Source organism: Acipenser ruthenus, chromosome 1 (assembly GCF_902713425.1).
Source record: "Acipenser ruthenus chromosome 1, fAciRut3.2 maternal haplotype, whole genome shotgun sequence".
Classification (NCBI taxonomy): Eukaryota; Metazoa; Chordata; class Actinopteri; order Acipenseriformes; family Acipenseridae; genus Acipenser; species Acipenser ruthenus.
In genome coordinates this window covers 65878166-65902149 of record NC_081189.1, presented here as the reverse complement: position 1 = coordinate 65902149, position 23984 = coordinate 65878166, and the positions used below count along the sequence as shown (strand labels likewise).

Here is a 23984-nt window from a genome sequence, read left to right as displayed (position 1 = left end):
TAGCTGTTTACAGCCCTTTAGATCATATTAGAACTGCCAGACTTTACAGTCTTATTGTGTACAGCTGTAAGATTATAAGATTTATTATGCATGGGTCACGTGGGCATGTTTACTGACTTTCACCACAGCACACAAACTTGCAGTTTAATGAAAATGATGACCAGATTTCAAAATGTTACTGATGAAAACAGAGACATGTTTGCTGAAAATCAGGAACATGTTGCCACAAGAAAAAAGATGCTGAGTGATATAGATTTACTAAAAGTGTAACTGGAAGAAAATGGAGAAAACTGGAAAATTCATCAAATACCAGTACAACAACTCAACAACATTATGGTATACTGGGAAGCAAAGACAGGTATTTAGTATGACACAAATATGAAAGTTCAACCAAGTAACCAAACGAACATCACAAAACCAAAAGAAAGTTTAGTGGCAAAACAAAATCATTAAAAAAACAAGGGAAGGGAAATGGTCAGATGTGCTACTTTTTCAAGCTATTGTAAACGGCTACGACTAATTACAACAAATAAAGTACACCAAAGTGTGCAATAAAAAGTCTGTAATTGTATCTCAGTTTCTGGTGACATGGATACTCCACCTTCAGTCTTGTCATTTATCTTTCCACAAGAGTTTTTTCCTTATTATTATTATTATTATTATTATTATTATTATTATTATTATTATTATTATTATTATTATTGATGTATTATTTTTTTAGCTGCCTGGTTTGTCAGTTTATGTTTATGCCATGCTTAGGGGATGAGTAATGATTAGTTGTAGTGATTGTGAGAGTAAAATGATTAGAAATGGAACCAGTATAATATATTTGTGAGCCAGTTTCTCCCCTAGTTTAAGTCTGTATTTCAAATAGGTTTATTTGTAAAAGCTAATGCATCATCATGTTCATATATCAAAAAAGGACAAGCACTTTTCTCTAGTACAACATTCAACTTGTCAGCCTTTCTGTAGACACAGGAGACTATCATTCCCTGTGTCTTCATATTGACTTACTAGACACAAATTCAAATTATTTTATGCCTAGCACCCCGGTTTCCTACTCTTTCTTTTCACAGAAAATATATACAGGACCTTATGTTTGGAACTCGAACGAACAAAACAGAACAGGTACCAATTTTCACTAATATGTACCATATTATACTTCCTGCTTTAGATGATTATTTCTTTTTTTGGTTTCAACTGATCGATTTAACCCCTGCCAAGGATTGTTACTTAGGTGTTGTCTTAAATGTGTTTCCCTCCTCAGCTGAGTGGTGCCATTTGCTGTCCTGGGTGGATTCTACCAATTTTACAGTCTCTTTTTGAATAAAGCAATAGCTCAATCCTTTATTCAACAACATATAATTAATTGTTTTGGCATATGTCAATATAACACTTGAAGCTATGTGCACTCTGCACCTAATATTGATTAATCCACTGAAACCTTTTTGTGAACTCTAGTATGTCTCTAGAAAGCACAACCTTCTGAACCTTAGGGTCTCCAGAGATCTATTCTGCATAACATTATATTATAGCTTGCCCTCCATGCTTGAGGTCTTTTGGTGGATCCTGATCATCAACCCATTCTACTGACATAGCAGGAAGGGGGTTGGTGAAGGTTTATTTATGTAAGTGCTACTACATGTTTCCCTTAAAGGATTCTCTTTGACTCTCTCTTTATATTAACCTTTCCTAATGTGGTTTATCAATAAAAGTGAGCATTAGATTTTGTAGCCAGATCCATAGATAATCAGCAGAATGTTTTACAATTGAGTTTGAGGGCTTTTTGAAATTAATTATATATACAGTGCCTTGCGAAAGTATTCGGCCCCCTTGAACTTTGCGACCTTTTGCCACATTTCAGGCTTCAAACATAAAGATATGAAACTGTAATTTTTTGTGAAGAATCAACAACAAGTGGGACACAATCATGAAGTGGAACGAAATTTATTGGATATTTCAAACTTTTTTAACAAATAAAAAACTGAAAAATTGGGTGTGCAAAATTATTCAGCCCCTTTACTTTCAGTGCAGCAAACTCTCTCCAGAAGTTCAGTGAGGATCTCTGAATGATCCAATGTTGACCTAAATGACTAATGATGATAAATAGAATCCACCTGTGTGTAATCAAGTCTCCGTATAAATGCACCTGCACTGTGATAGTCTCAGAGGTCCGTTTAAAGCGCAGAGAGCATCATGAAGAACAAGGAACACACCAGGCAGGTCCGAGATACTGTTGTGGAGAAGTTTAAAGCCGGATTTGGATACAAAAAGATTTCCCAAGCTTTAAACATCCCAAGGAGCACTGTGCAAGCGATAATATTGAAGTATCAGACCACTGCAAATCTACCAAGACCTGGCCGTCCCTCTAAACTTTCAGCTCATACAAGGAGAAGACTGATCAGAGATGCAGCCAAGAGGCCCATGATCACTCTGGATGAACTGCAGAGATCTACAGCTGAGGTGGGAGACTCTGTCCATAGGACAACAATCAGTCGTATACTGCACAAATCTGGCCTTTATGGAAGTGGCAAGAAGAAAGCCATTTCTTAAAGATATCCATAAAAAGTGTCGTTTACAGTTTGCCACAAGCCACCTGGGAGACACACCAAACATGTGGAAGAAGGTGCTCTGGTCAGATGAAACCAAAATCGAACTTTTTGGCAACAATGCAAAACGTTATGTTTGGCGTAAAAGCAACACAGCTCATCACCCTGAACACACCATCCCCACTGTCAAACATGGTGGTGGCAGCATCATGGTTTGGGCCTGCTTTTCTTCAGCAGGGACAGGGAAGATGGTTAAAATTGATGGGAAGATGGATGGAGCAAAATACAGGACCATTCTGGAAGAAAACCTGATGGAGTCTGCAAAAGACCTGAGACTGGGACGGAGATTTGTCTTCCAACAAGACAATGATCCAAAACATAAAGCAAAATCTACAATGGAATGGTTCACAAATAAACATATCCAGGTGTTAGAATGGCCAAGTCAAAGTCCAGACCTGAATCCAATCGAGAATCTGTGGAAAGAACTGAAAACTGCTGTTCACAAATGCTCTCCATCCAACCTCACTGAGCTCGAGCTGTTTTGCAAGGAGGAATGGGCAAACATTTCAGTCTCTCGATGTGCAAAACTGATAGAGACATACCCCAAGCGACTTACAGCTGTAATCGCAGCAAAAGGTGGCGCTACAAAGTATTAACTTAAGGGGGCTGAATAATTTTGCACGCCCAATTTTTCAGTTTTTTATTTGTTAAAAAAGTTTGAAATATCCAATAAATTTCGTTCCACTTCATGATTGTGTCCCACTTGTTGTTGATTCTTCACAAAAAATTACAGTTTCATATCTTTATGTTTGAAGCCTGAAATGTGGCAAAAGGTCGCAAAGTTCAAGGGGGCCGAATACTTTCGCAAGGCACTGTATATATATATATATATATATATATATATATATATATATATATATATATATATATATATATATATATATATACATATTGGTAGTGTAAGTCTTAATTGTTTTTGTTAACCAGACTAAGACAATTTCTATAATTTTACTCAGGATATAAAATACCTTAGTATGTATGACTCTACTTGAAAGAAAATAAAAACCGTACCAGCTAATATTTCTTCTTGCAAATCTTAAAAATTAGAAAAAATTAAAATTGTTCGGGTCTGGACAGCTTCTCACAACACTGTTTTATAATGAGTATAAAACACTTGATCAGTAGATGTCACTCTTTTATTATTCTCAGTTATTCACTAATATCTATTTCACAAAAAATAAAATACAAACAGTATATTCTTGTTTCCGTTATTATACTATACAATCTATGCATATTGATCATCAGAAAGAGGTTTAATAATAATAATAATAATAATAATAATAATAATAATAATAATAAATATTTATATAGCGCAATTCATGTGCAATACAGCTCATAGCGCTTTACAAGCAGAATAAAACACAGAAACAAAGTACAATTATTAAAAGCAGAAGTAATAACCAAACATGTTAATATTGAGAAAAGGCAATATTATAAAAATATGTTTTTAATCGAGATTTAAAAATAACAATTTAGGTTGAATCTCTAATAAAAGATGGTATAGAGTTCCAGAGTGTGGGGGCATTAAAACAAAAAGCAGCCTCTCCCATCCTTTTACGATTCACCCTCGGAATACACAGGAGGCCAGCGTCAGCAGGTCGAAGAATGTGTTCCGGCTGGTGTGGAATTAGCATGTCATTCAAGCAGTCTGGAGCTAATCCATTCAATGCTTTAAATACTAGTAATAAAACTTTAAATCCTATAACACACAGGAAGCCAATGCAATGATGCCAACACAGGAGTAATGTGAGACCTTTTTTTTGTTCTCGTTGGCATTCTAGCAGCTGCATTCAGCACAAGCTGCAGGCATGATAGAGCATGACATGTAAGTCCAGAAAATAAAGTGTTACAGTAATCTAATCTAGAAACAAATAAAAGCATGTACTAATTTCTCAGCGTCATCCAAGTTTCTCACCTCAGATTTTACATTTGAGTTTAACAAACCTAAATCAATGTTTGTCGACTCCATCGGTTGCTTAGAGCCTAAAAGTAGGACTTCTGTCTTATCCTGGTTTAAATGTAAAAAAAATGTTGAGACATCCAGCTTCTAATATCAGCAAGACACTTGAATAAGACATTGATAGCTGTTATGTCACCTGGTTTAACAGATATATACATCTGTGTATCATCTGCATAGCTGTGCAAATTCACCCCATGTTTACGAATAAAAAGTGGAATTATGTATATGCGGGACACCACGTGTAATATTGGCTAATCCAGATATAGATTCTCCTAAGGCAATAAAATACTATTCGATAAATATGATTTGAACCATTTTAGAACAGGCCCACCTATTCTCTAAGATGATGAATTAAAATCTCATGATCCACGGTATCAAAAGCAGCACTCAGCTCTAAAAGGATCAGTACAAATGAACAGTTTGAGTCTGCACTCATACGTAGATCATTCACCACTTTGACCAACGCAGTCTCAGTCAGTGCTATGGTTAAGCGAAATCCTGATTGAAATTTCTCAAAGATGTTATTATTATCAAGGAAACTATTAATTTGTTTAAAAACTACCTTTTCAAGTACCTTAGCTAAAAAAGGAAGGTATGAAATAGGTCTAAAATTACTTAGAACTGGGCTATCCAGATTCGATTTATTGAGTGAAGGTTTCACTAATGCAGTTTTTAAAGAATCTGGAAACCACCCTGAACTATGAACAATATCAAGGACATCATTGGACAGCTTTCTAAATACCTCATTCAAGAGACTGGTTGGTATAGGAACCAAAAGACAGGCAGAAGATTTATTTTGCATAACTATTTTATTCAAGTCTTGTAAATTAATCAAAGAGAAGGAATTTGTTTCTGATTCAATTGTTTTAGATGGCACACAGAGCTCAGAATCATTTTGTGAAATTTGATCCTTAATAATAAGTATTTTTCCATCACAATAGTTGCGGAATTCTTCACATTTAATAGATGAGGTCATAGTGCAATTTTCAGGTGAAGAAGATGGGTTAACTAATCTATCAATTGTAGAGAAAAGGACACTAGCATCCTTCTTATTTTCCTCAATAAGATTAGAGAAGTAAGCACCTCTTGTTGAACTTAATGCTCCATTATACTTTGATAAAAACTGCATTAAAATATCGTAATATATTTGTAATTTTGTTTCTCTCCATTTGCGTTCTGCCTTATGACAATCTCTTTTTATTTGACATATAACTTTATTCATCTAAGGTGTCTTACGTTTTACAGAAATAGTTTTAATTTTAACTGGAGCCACAGTATCAAGAGAAGTTTTTAGTTGGTAGTTATATCTGTCAACTAACTCATCGGTTGATAGAAAATTTGTTGAGGTGGGTGGAGATAGACTAACTATTTGAGAAAACTTTTGAACAACTGCTGGACTTATAATATGCCTTTTTACTGTACACACCACAGTCTTTTTACATTGAGGCAGTATAGCCTCAAATGAAATAAAGAAATTATCTGGTATTGCAGGGTCTATAGTAGAGGACATGCTAATTTGGGAGGCTGTGTGGTCCAGTGGTTAGAGAAAAGGGCTTGTAACCAGGAGGTCCCCGGTTCAAATCCCACCTCAGCCACTGACTCATTGTGTGACCCTGAGCATGTCACTTAACCTCCTTGTGCTCCGTCTTTCGGGTGAGACGTAATTGTAAGTGACTCTGCAGCTGATGCATAGTTCACACACCCTAGTCTCTGTAAGTCGCCTTGGATAAAGGCGTCTGCTAAATAAACTAATAATAATAATAATAATAATAATAATAATTTCTAGTCCTAGAGAGATGATTATAGACAGGTATTATGCAAATTCTGATAAGAACGATTGTCTCAGTTTAGGTGGGCGATAGATAATTACCATAAGAACAGCAGATTGACACTCTGATCTATTTTTTGTTTTATTTGTTTATGGTTCATCTATTACACATGTAAATTACAAGGAATATGAAAAAAGTGAATGCTTGATTAATATATTTAAATGTTAAATGTTGTAACATTACTGGTATCTTCTAGGAAAGAAAGATATTGCTATATGGAGACAAAAAACTGTTTTTTACTGTGCAGTGGGTGTAGCAAGATTTGGATTAGTCATTTAGGACAGCCATTGGCTTTCTCCCGAAACAGTTGGGATATTCTGTGCTATACTGAATGTTTATCAATAACAGAACACCAAACTCCTTAGTTCCTTATTTCACAAGAGAAAGCAAAGGTGAATGACGTGAGTGTACTGCTAGTTGTAATACCTGATCCTTGATCCTGTCCACACTCTATACCAATTGGCTAGTTTCAGAAAGTGATTTGAGAATGGTGGATGGAATTCAGGAAACAAATTTTAGGATAACACATCCAGACTCAGTTCCTCCCACTAGACAGATATGGAGAAAGTCTATGAACTTTTTTTCTTTTAGAAGGTTTTACACAAACATTGCCTAAAAATATTGGATGTTCACGTGTACTTTAAATATATAATAAATAGACTACCCCAAATGTTAACTCTTTTTAAAATCTTTTATTCAGCTTGATCCAGATTTTAATAAATAAATAATTTTCTCTCGACAGGCCTGGCAATTCTCTTTCAAATTCTCTGTGAGTTTCCACGGGTCCTACATCTGAAATGCATTGGGCACTGTTTGATGTGACTGAAACTAGAAGTAATGAAATGAAGTGTAAGCAAATGAACCCTACATTATCATAGTCCATATATCTCTTTAGTAATAGCATCCCTGTACCTCATATTAGCCTGTTGTATCACAAGACTGCATATTACGCATAAAAGATTAAAAAATATGATATTAATGGAGAGGCTGGAAAAGGTTAAACATATGGGCTACTTCAAGTTGAATTTTGCACAAGGCATTTTGAAAATAGAAGTGGAGTGAGACAGACAGAAAATGAGAGGGAGAAGGGAGAAGAAAAGGGAAGAGGGGGGGGTGATAAATCACAGATCATGTGACAGTCACATCAACAAGCTCCTGCTCATGGGTAATCACACAGTATGCCCTATCATATAATTTATTACACTGCAAAAATTCTCATATATATATATATATACAGTGCCTTGCGAAAGTATTCGGCCCCCTTGAACTTTGCGACCTTTTGCCACATTTCAGGCTTCAAACATAAAGATATGAAACTGTAATTTTTTGTGAAGAATCAACAACAAGTGGGACACAATCATGAAGTGGAACGAAATTTATTGGATATTTCAAACTTTTTTAACAAATAAAAAACTGAAAAATTGGGCGTGCAAAATTATTCAGCCCCCTTAAGTTAATACTTTGTAGCGCCACCTTTTGCTGCGATTACAGCTGTAAGTCGCTTGGGGTATGTCTCTATCAGTTTTGCACATCGAGAGACTGAAATTTTTGCCCATTCCTCCTTGCAAAACACCTCGAGCTCAGTGAGGTTGGATGGAGAGCATTTGTGAACAGCAGTTTTCAGTTCTTTCCACAGATTCTCGATTGGATTCAGGTCTGGACTTTGACTTGGCCATTCTAACACCTGGATATGTTTATTTGTGAACCATTCCATTGTAGATTTTGCTTTATGTTTTGGATCATTGTCTTGTTGGAAGACAAATCTCCGTCCCAGTCTCAGGTCTTTTGCAGACTCCATCAGGTTTTCTTCCAGAATGGTCCTGTATTTGGCTCCATCCATCTTCCCATCAATTTTAACCATCTTCCCTGTCCCTGCTGAAGAAAAGCAGGCCCAAACCATGATGCTGCCACCACCATGTTTGACAGTGGGGATGGTGTGTTCAGGGTGATGAGCTGTGTTGCTTTTACGCCAAACATAACGTTTTGCATTGTTGCCAAAAAGTTCGATTTTGGTTTCATCTGACCAGAGCACCTTCTTCCACATGTTTGGTGTGTCTCCCAGGTGGCTTGTGGCAAACTGTAAACAACACTTTTTATGGATATCTTTAAGAAATGGCTTTCTTCTTGCCACTCTTCCATAAAGGCCAGATTTGTGCAGTATACGACTGATTGTTGTCCTATGGACAGAGTCTCCCACCTCAGCTGTAGATCTCTGCAGTTCATCCAGAGTGATCATGGGCCTCTTGGCTGCATCTCTGATCAGTCTTCTCCTTGTATGAGCTGAAAGTTTAGAGGGACGGCCAGGTCTTGGTAGATTTGCAGTGGTCTGATACTCCTTCCATTTCAATATTATCGCTTGCACAGTGCTCCTTGGGATGTTTAAAGCTTGGGAAATCTTTTTGTATCCAAATCCGGCTTTAAACTTCTCCACAACAGTATCTCGGACCTGCCTGGTGTGTTCCTTGTTCTTCATGATGCTCTCTGCGCTTTAAACGGACCTCTGAGACTATCACAGTGCAGGTGCATTTATACGGAGACACACAGGTGGATTCTATTTATCATCATTAGTCATTTAGGTCAACATTGGATCATTCAGAGATCCTCACTGAACTTCTGGAGAGAGTTTGCTGCACTGAAAGTAAAGGGGCTGAATAATTTTGCACGCCCAATTTTTCAGTTTTTTATTTGTAAAAAAGTTTGAAATATCCAATAAATTTCGTTCCACTTCATGATTGTGTCCCACTTGTTGTTGATTCTTCACAAAAAATTACAGTTTCATATCTTTATGTTTGAAGCCTGAAATGTGGCAAAAGGTCGCAAAGTTCAAGGGGGCCGAATACTTTCGCAAGGCACTGTATTTATATATATAATTAGAAATAATTAATTATTGATTATTATTAATAATTCATTATTAATTAGAAATAAAAAAAATGAATGAACCAATAGTACAGCACTTCACCAGTCAGGGACATGACATAAATGATGTAAAGTTTGTAGTATTAGAACAGCTCAAATTAGACAATGCGACATATAGAAGAATAAAAGAAAGTAAATGGATAAATAGACTGAACACGATTATGCCAGCGGGACTCAACAGAAAAGAATGAACTAATTAACTTCAATAAATATATAACATTTAAATAAATAAACAAAATTCATTCAAAAGTTGTGCATGCTGATGCGCTGGGGCGGCCAAATCTAGACTAATCCTCAGAGCCAGCATTGCATGATATAATAAAAATATAAGTTTATATAAAGTAGTGTTAATTAGAATTAATACAGATTCAAAGATAGAAGTAAAAATGATGTCACAATATATAGAACACCATTACATCATGTAAGAATAAATCATGGATTTGAATGTAAACAATAACAAGTAGTTGTCATGCCGTCAAAAACCTATAAATACCTCCAATGTTTTGATTCAAACACAGGCTCCCTTGAGAAAGATATGTACAACATATCGAAACGTTGGGCAGCTGGCTCTTTGAGCTAAATATATATATATATATATATATATATATATATATATATATATATATATATATATATATATATATATATATATATATATGTTTGCTGATATACCCTGAATCCAATAACTGTCCATTGCTTGGTTCTTTTCCTACAACATGGACGATTGTCACCAGTAAATCCCAAGACATGATAGAAGAAGCTTCTGATTAGAAGGAAAATAATATTATTTCCTTTCACTTCACACATTCCAAAAATGAAAATTGGGTTGCCATCTCTAATTTGAATGGTCTCTCTTTGTGTTTCAGATAATTTACGATGAACTCAAAATGCTATTGGAGATCTAGCTTATTCCACCCGATGACTATATTCAGTTGGGTTATGCAGCATCTCATTTATATTGTGTGTTAGTATATACTTAATAGAATTGAATAAGTGCATTTTATCGATTCATATAACATGTTTTACTGTGTAAGATTGTGATTGCACTGCTATTTTAAATAAATACATTTATTCAATTGATCTAAACCGTTGGGTATCTAAATACTGCTGCCATTTAAAAAAATATAAATGTAGCCTTATGTGTTCAAAGGTTATAAAAAAATCAAAATTATACTGGGAAGGTATTTAAAATACTAGGGAGGGCTCAATTCATTAATTTAAAATTGCTGCCACACTAGTACGGCTCATTTTTATTTAGCAGCCAAACGTATTTGAGTAACTACTTGAATGATCAAAACATTATTAAATTAAATAACTTTGTATAAAATCGCTGTTCATATAATAGTCAGGCAAGAGTAATTCTGTTGTCCTGTGGGGAAAAAAACTAAAATTGAACTGTTCTTTGTTTAGGCTTTAGTTCCATGAGTAAATAATCGTAGCCAGTTGTCCGTGAGCAGATACCAGAAATGTTTACCTTGATGTTAATGCAGTGTGTGCACTTCTGATCTAGTGCAATAATATGTGACCTTTTTTAATTTATTTATTTATTTATTTATTTATTTAAATAATCTGATACATGTCACACCATAGTGTGTGTGTGTGTGCGTGTGTGTGAGAGAGAGAGAGAGAGAGAGAGAGAGAGAGAGAGAGAGAGAATGAGCATGAACGAATCTATACGCCAATTGAAGAGATATTTAATCTGTGGATTCGTTTAATAAAGGATTAATACATATTTGAAATACCATTGCAATCATTTATTATTTGTTTGTTTGTTTATTTATTTATTTACTTGCAAAAACGATTCCTGTATATTTAGTAGGCCTGTGCAAGAGTTAAATGCAGATTTATTAATAATAATAATAATAATAATAATAATAATAATAATAATAATAATAATACTGCGACTACTACGACTACTTCGACTACGACGACTACTACTAGTAATAATAATAATAATAATAATAATAATAATAATAATAATAATAATATCCGAGAGTTCATTAAATTATTTTTGGCACACCGATTTCTGCAGCAGCTATTATAATGTGTATTACTGTAATATTCGTATATTTGTATGCATTGTTACGGCTTGTCTGTCCCCTGTAACCTACTGTATACAGTACAAATAAACATTTTTTTAATCACTTACATTCTTGCTATTTCACTCATAATGACAGTGATACTGACACCCAATTGTACCAGATCCCTAATATAGTACTGTTTCTAAATACGGACCAGTGTTTGCACACCGAATTCAACAACTTGTACGTTCTCACGTATTTCTCACGCGTAATTTGACATAATGATTCTGGTGTGCTCACTCAGTTTCCTTAAACGTTACGTTCATTTATTTGATCAGTAAAGAAATGTTGTTTTTTTAATTGCAAATACCACAAAACACATGATTAAACTTCAACCGACGAAATCCATGCTGATTTAATACAGGCTATTTCTTGGAGAATAAACGTTTAAAAATGATACAAAGTTTGCTTGCAGTTTTAAGGTTAAGCTAACTATTTCCCCCATGGGCAGCTGTTTTGACATGCAAATAATATAATCACCACACAATGTGTAGTTTTTAAAGCAACGACAATGAATGTATATCAAGTAAACACCTTACGGATATAATAAGGATATTATGTAAGCATAGACCACAGCTTACGGGTGAGAACAAACTCATTGGAAACCAGCATAGCTATTTTTGTGTACCATCCCAAACTATTGCCAATGTAACATATAACTATTGTTGCTTACCTGAGTAGAACTGCTGCTTCCCACACGTAGAATCCCCAAAGAGGCACACAATACGTCTTTTTCCGAGTCATTTTCAATAGTTCAGTTTTTAACACATATAGCCAAAATAGAAAAAGCATGAGTAGTTCATGAGGCGCCTCGACTTTCAGTACCACGGACAGCAGCGGAACACCCGTTTGCTATTCTATCCGAATACAAAAGAGGCACACGAACTGTTTATGTAAAACTATTAAATATCAGTTTTTTGAGTTCAATATAGTCTTAAAGGATTACATTTTAGAACCCCTTTCGTTGAGCATACAGAAAATAAAAACGACCTGATTGCAAATCAAGCAGCTGGATGGAAAGAAACACGTTGGAAGCAGCAGCGCTTCTTCTGACACATGCGTCTCAACATTCCTGAGACTTGTGGACAAATTGTAAACCCGCCCACAAAAGAGGCGACGAGCGACATAAAATTCCACCACTGGTGCAAAACAGAAACGGGGAAACTCCCTCTTCCACAGAGAAAGCACGAAAAGAAGAGTTGATTTGTTTTTATGTCTGAAGATCATGGTGACATTTAAATTTGCAGTCACCTCGAGTTTTCATTCCATATTAAACATGTATATTGCATATTTTAAAATGTTGGATTACCATAGATTTGTGTGCACAATCAATACAAATGTGCAGTACATGTACATTTTATTTGATAGCAAAAGCAACCATATTTTTTAAATAATATACTTGATTTAGATTGATGAACTTGTGTTTAAAAAATTACTATTACCTCACTTTTTCATTCTACCATCTGGGACCATCTACACATTTTCCTTCACACTTCCCTAGGATTTCAAATGTTTATTTTAGGAGCAACAGTTAATTCTTTCAAGTCTATTAGAGGTCATATAGGAACAGTGTAGTATATCCTTACTATCCAAGATTTAACCCTTCCATGGTGAAGGCATTGAAGACAAGGGTTCAAACAGACCTTAATTGAAGGACCAATATAGTCCATTTCATTTTTCATTTGTATTCTCCAGGGAATAACTGCCGATGTGAGTGTTGCACACACACACATGGACTGGTGAAATAAGGTCACAGAGAGGCTTTATGATTATTGTTCACTCACTTTAGAAAAGGCACAGAGAAGGTTGTCTTGCATGCTTGAAAAGTGACAAAATTATATAGACTATTTCTGTTACAGAGTTTCTATAACGTCTTTACTAATCAAGTATACTTTATTTTAACTTCCAATTAAATGCTCAGCATTTCGTGTTGAGCCCATTACTATTCAGAATAAACCCTTTTTCAGAATCTTTACCTATGTATATATGCTTAAGTATTGCATATTCTGATTATGGCTTTTCATCTGAGATGCAACCTATTACTCTTTCACTTTTTTAATATAACATTAATTCAATGTCATAGCTCAGCTTCTGGTATTGTACATGCTGTGCTTATTCTATACTGTAGCTTTCTCTAACAGTAACAATATTTTTCTCATGCTACATTTTTTAATGGACCACGGGCATTGTCTGTTTTATGTATCATGCAGAATGTGCCTCCATTGCCTCCAAGAGAAAATGCTCATTTATTAGCTCAAATCAATTCCCTTTGCCATATCCCCTCCCCTGTCTGATAAGAAGAATCGATTTGCTTTTTTCATTTTACCGAACTGCCAGATTGATTTTCCTGTTTTATGGGTGATTTGTGTCAGAGCAATTAGAATACTCGATAGCCTGAGTTTACAATGTCAATTAACAACAACAAATTTTCACTTTAAAATGTAAACATTTTTCAAAACTCAGTTTCCATTCATTGAAAAGCACAAATCTGTCTGTTTATTTAATTCATATTTAAATATGGCATGTGAAATAAGAAGAGGTCATTTGTTTTACAGACTGATGAGTACTGACAGGGAACCTTTTGTGATTGCGTGTGTGAATAATTGATGTCAAGGGGGAGTATTTACATATTACTAGTCAAAAGCCATCAGTATGTGACCTAAAATACAGAAGTGAACACAACTGACTCAAATGGATATATCTGTTTTGTTGAAAAGTAATAACCTCAAAATGTTTTTGTTTTTTTTAATGAATTAAATGCTGCTATCTAATTTAGCTAATTCTATACATTTAATAAAAATATCTATATATTAAAAAAAAACATTAAGCATGTGTATTAATTACTCGGTGTATCTACTAGAGAATTCATGCATGAAAAAAGTCTATAGTAGTAAAAGATAAATGAGTCAATTGTCTTTCTCCATGACTTGATACTAATATTCTTGTTTACTGTATACAAACCCCGTTTATTAAAGAACTGCTGGTCCTGTGGAAAGACAAGGTTAAGTAACTGATCTATTCATCAAATGCCAAGCTAAGCCAGATGATTACATAACTGCTGCTGTTTGATTTGTACTCCAAAGCACTGTGTTTACAAGTCACCATGGCTTATGAAGATGAAAATTCTCCCTGCCGGTTGACATATGCCACTACCGACATGTTGTCCATCTGGACAAAGACATGTCTCCCTTGGAGTGGCAGGAGAAAATGCTGGAGATCAGGGATGTCCAATGGCCCGACCAGGACCAGTGGACTCCTCTGCCGGCTAGACTGCTCCCCAACCTAAGTTGGATGCGTCTGTCTTCACCTCCATCCTTACACCGTTGCGTAGATGAGAGGCTTGCCTCCACCAGCGGAGGGCTTCCCAACATGCGCGTGACACGGTCAGCCAACGGTGTTTGTCACTTTTGGGATGTATCCGGAAGGCATTGAGCCACGCCTGAAGTGGGTGCATATGGAGTAATCTCAGCTAAAGGGCTGATGAAGCTGCGGCTATAAGACCCAGCAACATCTGACACAAGACCAGAGGTACTATCAATCCCTGTTGAAACAAGGATAGACAATTCTGTATGGTGCCTACTCTGTCGTCTGACATGTAGGCTTGCATTGCAATGGAGTCCAACTGGAGTCCTGTAAACCATTCTTTGCACCTGTACAAATTGGCTCTTGGTATCGTTGAGGGTGAGACCCAGCCTTGACAGATGCTCCATCATGATCGCCATGTGGGCCGCTGCTCCTTCCTGCGACTGGGAACAGATCAACCAGTCATCCAGGGCAGTGGGGATCAGGACCGTCCGTGTCACTGTGTGTGCCACGGGTGGACGCCAGTGTCTTGTTCTATCTCACACCGGAGAATGGGAAGGAAGCATTGAGGCTACTTGCCGAGACGCCTCATGTTCTCGGTGAGAACATTGTAAAATCTCCTTCACTGCTGGCCCGAAGGTATGGCCTGGAGCATCTAAGTACTGGAGTACTGAGGCACCAAGGGTGCCGAAGCACTGAGGGCACCACATGAACCGAGGCTCTGAGGCCCTGAGAGCGCAGAAGCACAGAGGGGCGACGAGCAGCGAAGGCGTCTAAACTCTGGAGTGCTGAGACACCGAGGGCAGCGAAGCACCAAGGGCACCACGTACACTGAGGCTCTGAGGCCCCGAAGGACTGAGGGTCGACGAGCACTGAGGGCATCTAAACTGGAATGGTGAGGCACGAGGGCGCCAAAGCACCAAGGGCACCGAGTGTACCGAGCTCTGAGGCGCCGAGCACCGAGGGGGTATAAACTCTGGAGCGCAGAGGCACCGAGGGCACCGAAACACTGTGTGCACCGAGGCTCTGAGGCCCCGAAGTGACAAAGCACTGAGGGCATGCAACACCGGGGACACCTAACGTCTGAGTACTGAAGTGCCGGGGCACTCAAGCACAGAGGCACGGAGCGTCTAACTACCGAGGGCGCCGAAGCACTGAGCAACGAGAGCACAAGCACCGAGGGTACTGAGCACAGGCGCCTAGCCTTAATCACATACAGTCACACAACAAGGGCACCGTGCAGCATACACCAGAGTGGAGCACAAGAGTTGCGGTAGGCGTGGGCTGGACTGCTAAGAGACAGTTAAGAAAAAGTTATTTTTTGAAGGCCCAACAGCGGGGCAAGGTAGCACCAGGCCCCGGTGGAGGAAGTACACGTTGTCTAGTTGTTATTATTTATTTATTTATTCGCCACTCCCGAGTCAGCACAGGGGTGGTAGCGGTGAGCTGAGCTAAACAAAAATAATTGGACACTATTAAATTGGGGAGTAAAAAAAACTAATTGGCGACTACTAAATTAAAAAAAAAAAAAAAAAATAGTAAACTTGCTACATGCTTAATCTATATACCATTAATAAGCTTAATGTGATATATTGTAGGATTGTCTGCACTGTTCCAGTTTATGCTGTGTGTGTGTTAAAAAGTCACTAGATATGTCACAACCTGCTTCTGCTGGGTGTGCTGGTGATGTCATATTTCACTGACCCTGCTAGTTGTTTGAGTGCAGAGTGAGAGCTTTGACTTGTGTTTTGTGTTTAGAACTAAGAGATTTACTTTCTGACTTTTCTGATTTCTGTTAAATATTTGTGTACTTAATAAAATACTACTATTGATTAAACATTCCTTGTGTCTAGCGTGTGTATGTGTTCATAGTAAATCCTCGATCTTGTAACACGTCAATTAAATATTTTAATAAGAGAACTAATCAACTCAGATAAACTCTGAATGATCAATTATAGAATTGTTCTTACCATTTCTTTCCTGAGGGACATCATAATCAAAATATCTGCACGCATTACTCACATTATTTAATAATACATAATGACATTACTAAATAAAATTCCATGTCCAGACATGACCCTTACCACAGACGCAGCACTAATTAGGTGTAACCACAAGCAGGCAGTAGTATGTTTATCTTTACTTTAGGCCAGTATAGGTAATGGGTTCACCACTTGCCTAAATTGTAGAGACAAGATATCGTACTAAATCCATTATGTATCTCTCTTCCTTCCACCAGCGACATTGTATTAGTCTCAGTGAGGAGATTAGTGTCAGAAGGGAGATGCCAAGCTGTGGCAGACATTATGTCTAAATCCTTTGGAGGGGGAGGGTGTCACATCAAAAATGTTACTTACTCCATTACAAGTATTAATAATAACAGAGGATGATCAGTTGATCAGAAACTGCTGTCCTGGCTTTTTGATTTTGTGCATGTTGGGTTTAACCTTGTCACTCTGGAGATATTGTGAACGTGTCTTGCTGTGGTTGTAGTATTGTGGTTAACCAGCTAAATGTTAAAAACTTTTTTTAAAACACAACAGCCATCAGATTGTCTATATAGCGTAGGGCTAGGACAGTATAGCTTCCACATCACTGTAATGTGTTTAATTTATCTGAAGATACAGCAAAATGACCATCAAGTTTGATATCATATGTGCTTCAAAGTTTCTGCTATCACATCTATATCTGTTAGATCAGGTGCGTTGACCATGACCACTAAAACAGAATTGTAACATGGAGATTTATCTTAATATATGATCAAATACATTATATGTACTTCATTTGCATAACAAATTAATCACATCAGGGAATGACAGTCCATTTACAGAAATATATGTGCAAAATATCACTATTCTATTTTTAAAATCAATCAATACTTTATTTATAAATTGCCTTTCATACAAAAAAAGTATATCAAAGCACTATACAGGACAAAACAGATGAAAATCGAAGCCACAAAAACATGAATTAGTTTTTCAGCATCAGACAAAGAGAGAAATGACTAATTCTTCCAATGTTTCGCAAAAGGTAAAAGGACAATTTGGTGACATTGCAAATATGCGACTGTGGCGGAGTGTCCCGCTCCTATATATATATATATATATATATATATATATATATATATATATATATATATATATATATATATATATATATATATATTTGTGCACTGTGTTTTATTATTTGTATTATTGTTTGCGGTGCGGATAAGAGCGCCGCATATTTGTTATTGTTTTTATATTTTAAAAACCTTGTGAGGATGCGTGGCTGATCAGCTACTGATTATTTAACTAGCTGACAGTCGCGCATCCTTACTAAACTTGTGCAGACTGTGGCCGAGGGGTAATAAAATAATTAACAGCTAGTAAACCCCTCGGCCAGAGTATAAGAACCTGCAGCTGTCCGTGCTGGGGAGGGTGTATTAGGAGAGAGAGCGAGGAGAGAGAAAACTAAATTTAAAAACAACTGCTAAGTATCGTGCTGGTGGTAAAACCAGCATGCTTATTTGTTTGTTTATTTGTTTGGCCTACTTGCCCTTTTGTTTCTGTTCTGTGTTTGTTTAAACCTTTTGTTTTTTATTTATTATTTAATAAAAGAAGCTGAATGTCGTAGTGTTTCAGCTCTCACCTGCTACTTCCTGAGTCTGTGTTTCTGGTCTGTGACGTCACCACACCTCACCACTGCAAGCCATCCTTCACAGCGACTCAAAAGATAAATCAGAGTCAAATAAGACCCCTAGACTTTTCACTTCCATTTTTATGTTTGTGGTCAAATTGTCCTGATCTATTTTTAGCGGTTTTGTTGCTTTTAGTTGCTGCTGAGAACGGATAATACATGTATGTGAAAAAAGACCTCTGAATCTTGTTGAAAGGGATGCTTCTCAGGTCAATTAGTTTTGTTCCTGGATCATCAGTTCAATCTCTGTCACTGACTCTTGTTAATTTTGTGACACTTGTGACCTCCTTGATTTAAATCAGCTAGGTATCAAGGACATATGCAATGTCCTTGCTCTGAGCTCTTTTGATCAGTCACAGCTGGACAGTTGGTATTAAGCCGAGCATCATGGTAAGGGAAAAGGTCAAGATCTTCAGTCTTCTACTTCATCAGTATGAATGTAAATTCCAGACTGTCTGCTACAAGCAGTCTTTGTTTCAGTTTTGAAGTTGACTTTGAAGTTGTATTATTATTATTATTTTTATTATTATTATTATTAGTCGTCATCGTCGTAGTAGTAGTATTTAAATTATAAGGCACTGATTTAAGGCATGAAGTATAATACATAGATAGAAGATTGTAAATCACTGCGGCCCTCCTCTGCACTTTAAGTACAACATGCATGATGGCCGCTCGTAGGGACTGCACTACCCAGAAGCCTTAGCGGATGGCAGGGTGTAGTCAATGCACCTGTTAAGAGCACATGGGTGTGATTCACCTATTTAAAAAGAGCTGACTCTCAGCTCAGGTTGGTGAGAGTGGAGTTGACGTGGAGTGAGGCAGGAGAGCCGTGTAAATATATTGAGAAAACTATTGATTTGCCGTGTATGGCTCTGGACTGTTTCGAGAACACTATTGCCTGTATTGATCCACCTTTGTATGAGAACCTGAACTGTGTACTGGACTTTTGCTTTGTCCCAACAACCCTGTGTATTGAACATAGGGAATTAAACATACAGGTACTGTCCTGTTTCACCAAGCATAAAGTATTGTATCCCAGACATCTAAGTACTTGCCCAGTATAAAACCTTGTCTCTCTCTCTCTTGTGTTTATATTGTTGAATAAATGTACAGGGGTTGTATTTTAATTATTTTTTGAAGTTTCTTGATGGGTGTGGGCATATTTACAATTTTACAGTAATATTTTTACCTTTATTTTTTTACAAACCCTTACTGGCACACATTAATAAACAGTAAAGAAGCTACAATGTTTTCAAATGTTTGTCTGTCAGTATTTATGAAAGTGAATGTATGCAGGCTAAACGCATACTAAGTCCAAACTACTGCCTGCTTTTTCCTTGTATAATGTATATGTGAAACCTGCCCTTTGCATTTTTTGCTGGAATTGGGAATTACATGCACCAGGTGTATTGTACTGTTTACTTACCGCAAAATGCTTATCTAACATTTTGATGGCACTGTCTCCAAATTATGGATATTGTTAAATCCAAACGCTATAAAAATGATTAATGCTGTAGTTTAGGAAGCTAATTCAACTATAGGGATGTGCCAAAGTGGCTGCTGAGTGAGAACAAGGTGCAGAGGTGATGCAGTGCAGAAATAATCACGAAACAGGAAACTGTAATCCATTTTGGAAAAAGGGGTCTTTTATTTGTAATCCCGGTCTGGCGACCAAACAATAAACCTCTGGCAATACACACCAATGTGTAAAGCATGGAGGTAACAATAATAATGGGTTGCAGCCCAAGTAATAAACACATGTTATCTGCCCCATAATAATACAGTACACGGTCACCAGTCCAGGTGCGTGCAGTAGTGCACATGGTGGGTGATAACAATTTATAAAGTGACTGTGGTGTAGTGTTGTTCTGGGTAGTGCTGACCCAAGGCGACAGCTCCGGATACGTGTTAGCCGTCTAGTGATTCACAAACAAAAGACAATTACTAACAACGACAAACAAACAAAAAACACTCACAAATCCTTTTTTTTTATTCTCTCTGGGTTTCTCCCGGTCCTTCCAGTTTCGCTCTCTCAAAACCAAGCGAAGGAGTAGATTGCGATTCTCCATCCCCTTTTATGCTATCTGTCTCTACAATCTGCAGCTGCTACGTTGTTTCCCTTTCCGGGTCAATACGTTCCTGCAACAAAGTCTCACCCTCTTTCAAACTGACTGACTTCCCGGCCCTGGGAAAGAACTGTCAGGCCAGCCTGTCCAAAGAACTCTACTTTCACTGCTTAGCGCCCTCACAGGCCGGGAGGGAGATTTACAACCAAGATTCATTACATTTCTGACACAAGGGAGAAACAGATTTTCTCATTTATGAAGTTCACTGTCACCTCACTGTCTTGGCTTTTGTATTTTGTACATGGCTATACTGGTGCATGACCTGCATTGCTTCATTAAGGATCTTCACCTTACTTGGTTTGACAGTCTTCATTCCTGTTTGATACAGACTTGCTATTTCGCTAATGATCAGATTTACAGATTTAGAGCCATTTTTAATTGGAGATACTGCTAACCTGTCACTGATCTTGCAGTAGAGCGAAGTCCCCTTAGCAATGCTGGGACTGTTGGACTTAATTGGGTTCCTCCAATTTCATCAACTATCACACAGCTTCTTTCATCCATTCCAATGTCCAATTGTAATTTCCACATGCATATGTCCATCTGGAGTGGTGCATACAGACCAAAGTTACTTTGTATCAGATGGTGGAAATTACATCATATTAAGATTAACTATGTTGTTTTAGTATTGATACTATATACAATGTTATCAAAATATGTACCTGAATGTAGTATACAGTGGTCATGTGGTGTACCTGTTTGGTTATTACCTACTGTATATTAGTAAGGGCTCTTTTAATATACAGTAATAAAGTCAAGTAATGTTCACCACCTCAGTAGATGGTATATAAAACTGTAAAACTTGTTTCAGATCTCTACCATAATGTAACCATTCAATGCACATTTCCATCTCAAGTGGTCCATCATGATCATGTTGATGGCCTGGCATTAGGCTCATAAGCTTCCAGTCTCAGGCCTTTCAACACCTCAGGTGAGCCATTATGTCTTACTATAAGAGACTGAGGGCCGATTGTACCAAAGTGGATTAATCACTAACTCAGATCAAATCAAGGATTTAAAAATATATTTTTTTTAGGTTTTATATGTAATCTTTGTCTAAAATTAATCAAAGGTTAAACAGTTGTTAATCCAAGATTAATATGTAATCACATTGCACCAGTAATTTAATATAGGTTTAAATGTGAAAGGTGGATTCAATAAAATAAAATAAAAAATGTAAACATTCCTTGGATGTGGTTTAAATTTGCACATAATGGCAGCATACCTCAAATGGATTGAGTTACAGGAAAGAGTTCCACAAAAATTAGACAGACTAAATCCTTTTGAATTTTATAGCAATGTGGTATTTTCAAGGAGGTACCGCTTTTCAAAAGAGTCTGTAAATCTGCTTGTTAGCAAAATTGGGCCTAAAAGCCTGGGAGTGACCAGAATTCTGCTATACCACCTTTTCTGCAAGTGATTATAGCTTTATGATTTTATGAAACAGGATGTTTCCAAATGGTGGACGGGAACCTTTTCAGAGTGCACCAGTCTACTGTAGAAAATAGAATGTCAGAGGCAACAGCAAATATGCAAAAAAAAACAGAACTGTATATTAAATTCCAGCCATCACCAGCAACAGCAGCTGATTTGCATGTAAAATCAAGGCTTCCTGGTGTTTTAGGAGTCATTAATTGTACCCATATACCCATTTGTAATCATGGGGGAGAAAGTGGAGGAATGTTGAGAAACCAAAAAGGATACTTTTCTATTAATGTGCAGATTGTCTCAAGGTAGCCAGGATCCAGACATATTTTTGACAATAGCCAACTTTGTGCCATGCTGGAATCTGGAGCTTTTAATGGCTTTGGTTGCTGACAATGGGTATTATTGTCGCGGAAACATGCTAACATCATTATTAAACCCTCAGACACAAGCATGAAAAATATGTAATTCAGGATTTATTCATGCTAGGGGTCGCATTGAGTGCCTTTCTGGAGTTTGGAAACACAGATTTCTATGTCTACAGCTGGGGCTTTGCATAAAAATTAAACAGGCCTTAACAATCATTGTTGCTGTGGCTGTTTTGTACAATTTTGGGAAACTACTGGGGGACCAAATACCTTAAGTGGATAAAGTACAGGTGGAAATGATTGAAGAAGAGAAATATGCTGCTATGTACATTGTAATGTAAAATTTCACCATCTGACATAATGATATTCCTTTATCCAAATATGTTACAGATATCAATTTGATACCTTGCTTGGCCTTTTTTTGAGGTATTACTTTAATAGCTTTCTGTTCAGAAGTGTTTGGTATATAGATCTGAATGTTTGAACCTCTTGTTTGGTGGTTTCCTAGTTGAAGGCAGGTTCTGTGTATCACCCGCTTCAGCAGCTGTAGTAAACTCTTCTGTCGCATCCTCGAAATTGGTCAATTAAAAATAGTTATTATTATTATTATTATTATTATTATTATTATTATTATTATTATTATAGCCAGTAGATTGTGAGCCTGATTTTCAAGGGATAAAACAAGTAAAATGTAAACGTCCTGCTTGATTGATGTACCGAGGTATCAAAATGATTAGAAAATTGCTTATGCCTCAAAAGTATAGAAAATGGCTATTATTCCCCACAAACTTTGCTTTTGTGACCAGGACAGTGATATTTTGAAATGTACCTATTTTCCAGAACATTCCAGATAGATTCAGTGCTGAGTAAACTTGGAGTAACTTCTAGAACTTTCTAGAACTTTCCAATAATATAAATAGTAGTATAAATACAGAGGCCTTAAGCCCACCAGTTCAGTTTAGTTCCAGCTGCCTAAGTGGATACATATCTGCATTTTTCTGAGATGGCATCAAGGTCATAGGAGACTTCAAAATGGTGGCATTCCTGATGGGTCTCCAAGGCGGTTTTACCAAGTTTCCCTGCTATCTTTGCCTTTGGGACAGCAGGGACACCAAGGCGCACTACCACAGGTAGGACTGGCCACAGTGGACCGAGTTCTCTGTGGGGAGGAACAATGTCAAGTGGGAGCCACTGGTGGACCCCCGGAAGGTGCTGATGCCACCACTTTTTGTTCACATAAAGTCAGAAAAAAACAACATATGAATCCAAATTAACATGTATTTATACTAAAGTAATACAAAAATGACTACAAAAGATTTAGAAGTGAGTAGTTTTTCAAAGTTTTACGATTATACTGTAAATCACTTTCACGAATCAGCCCCCAAATGTAGTCTCCCATCATGTTCTCATTATACTGTCCTTCATTGACAGCTCATCCAGAAGCCTCAAAGCCGTGCTGCTCCATAATGGTAACAAGTACCCGTCTCTTCCCCTGGCTCACTCGGTGCACCTCAAAGAGGATTACAACAGCATCAAGACCTTGCTGGACGCCTTGAAGTATGATGAGTACGGCTGGGACCCCCGGAAGGTGCTGATGCCACCACTGCACATCAAATTAGGCCTTATGAAACAATTTGTCAGAGCTCTAGATAAGGAGTCGGCAGCCTTCAAGTACCTTCAAGACTTCTT

General features: G+C 37.1%; 1 protein-coding gene across 1 annotated transcript in view; it reads right to left on the bottom strand.

The window, feature by feature from the left end:
* Positions 1 to 12436, bottom strand: part of LOC117420961 (glycine receptor subunit alpha-3-like) — a 62758-nt gene extending 50322 nt beyond the window's left edge. The window contains exon 1 of the mRNA XM_034034770.3: positions 12069 to 12436. Coding sequence (XP_033890661.1) covers positions 12069 to 12187 — 119 coding nt within the window. The 5' untranslated portion in view covers positions 12188 to 12436. The remainder of the gene's footprint in view (positions 1 to 12068) is intronic.
* Positions 12437 to 23984: the final 11548 nt, after the last annotated feature.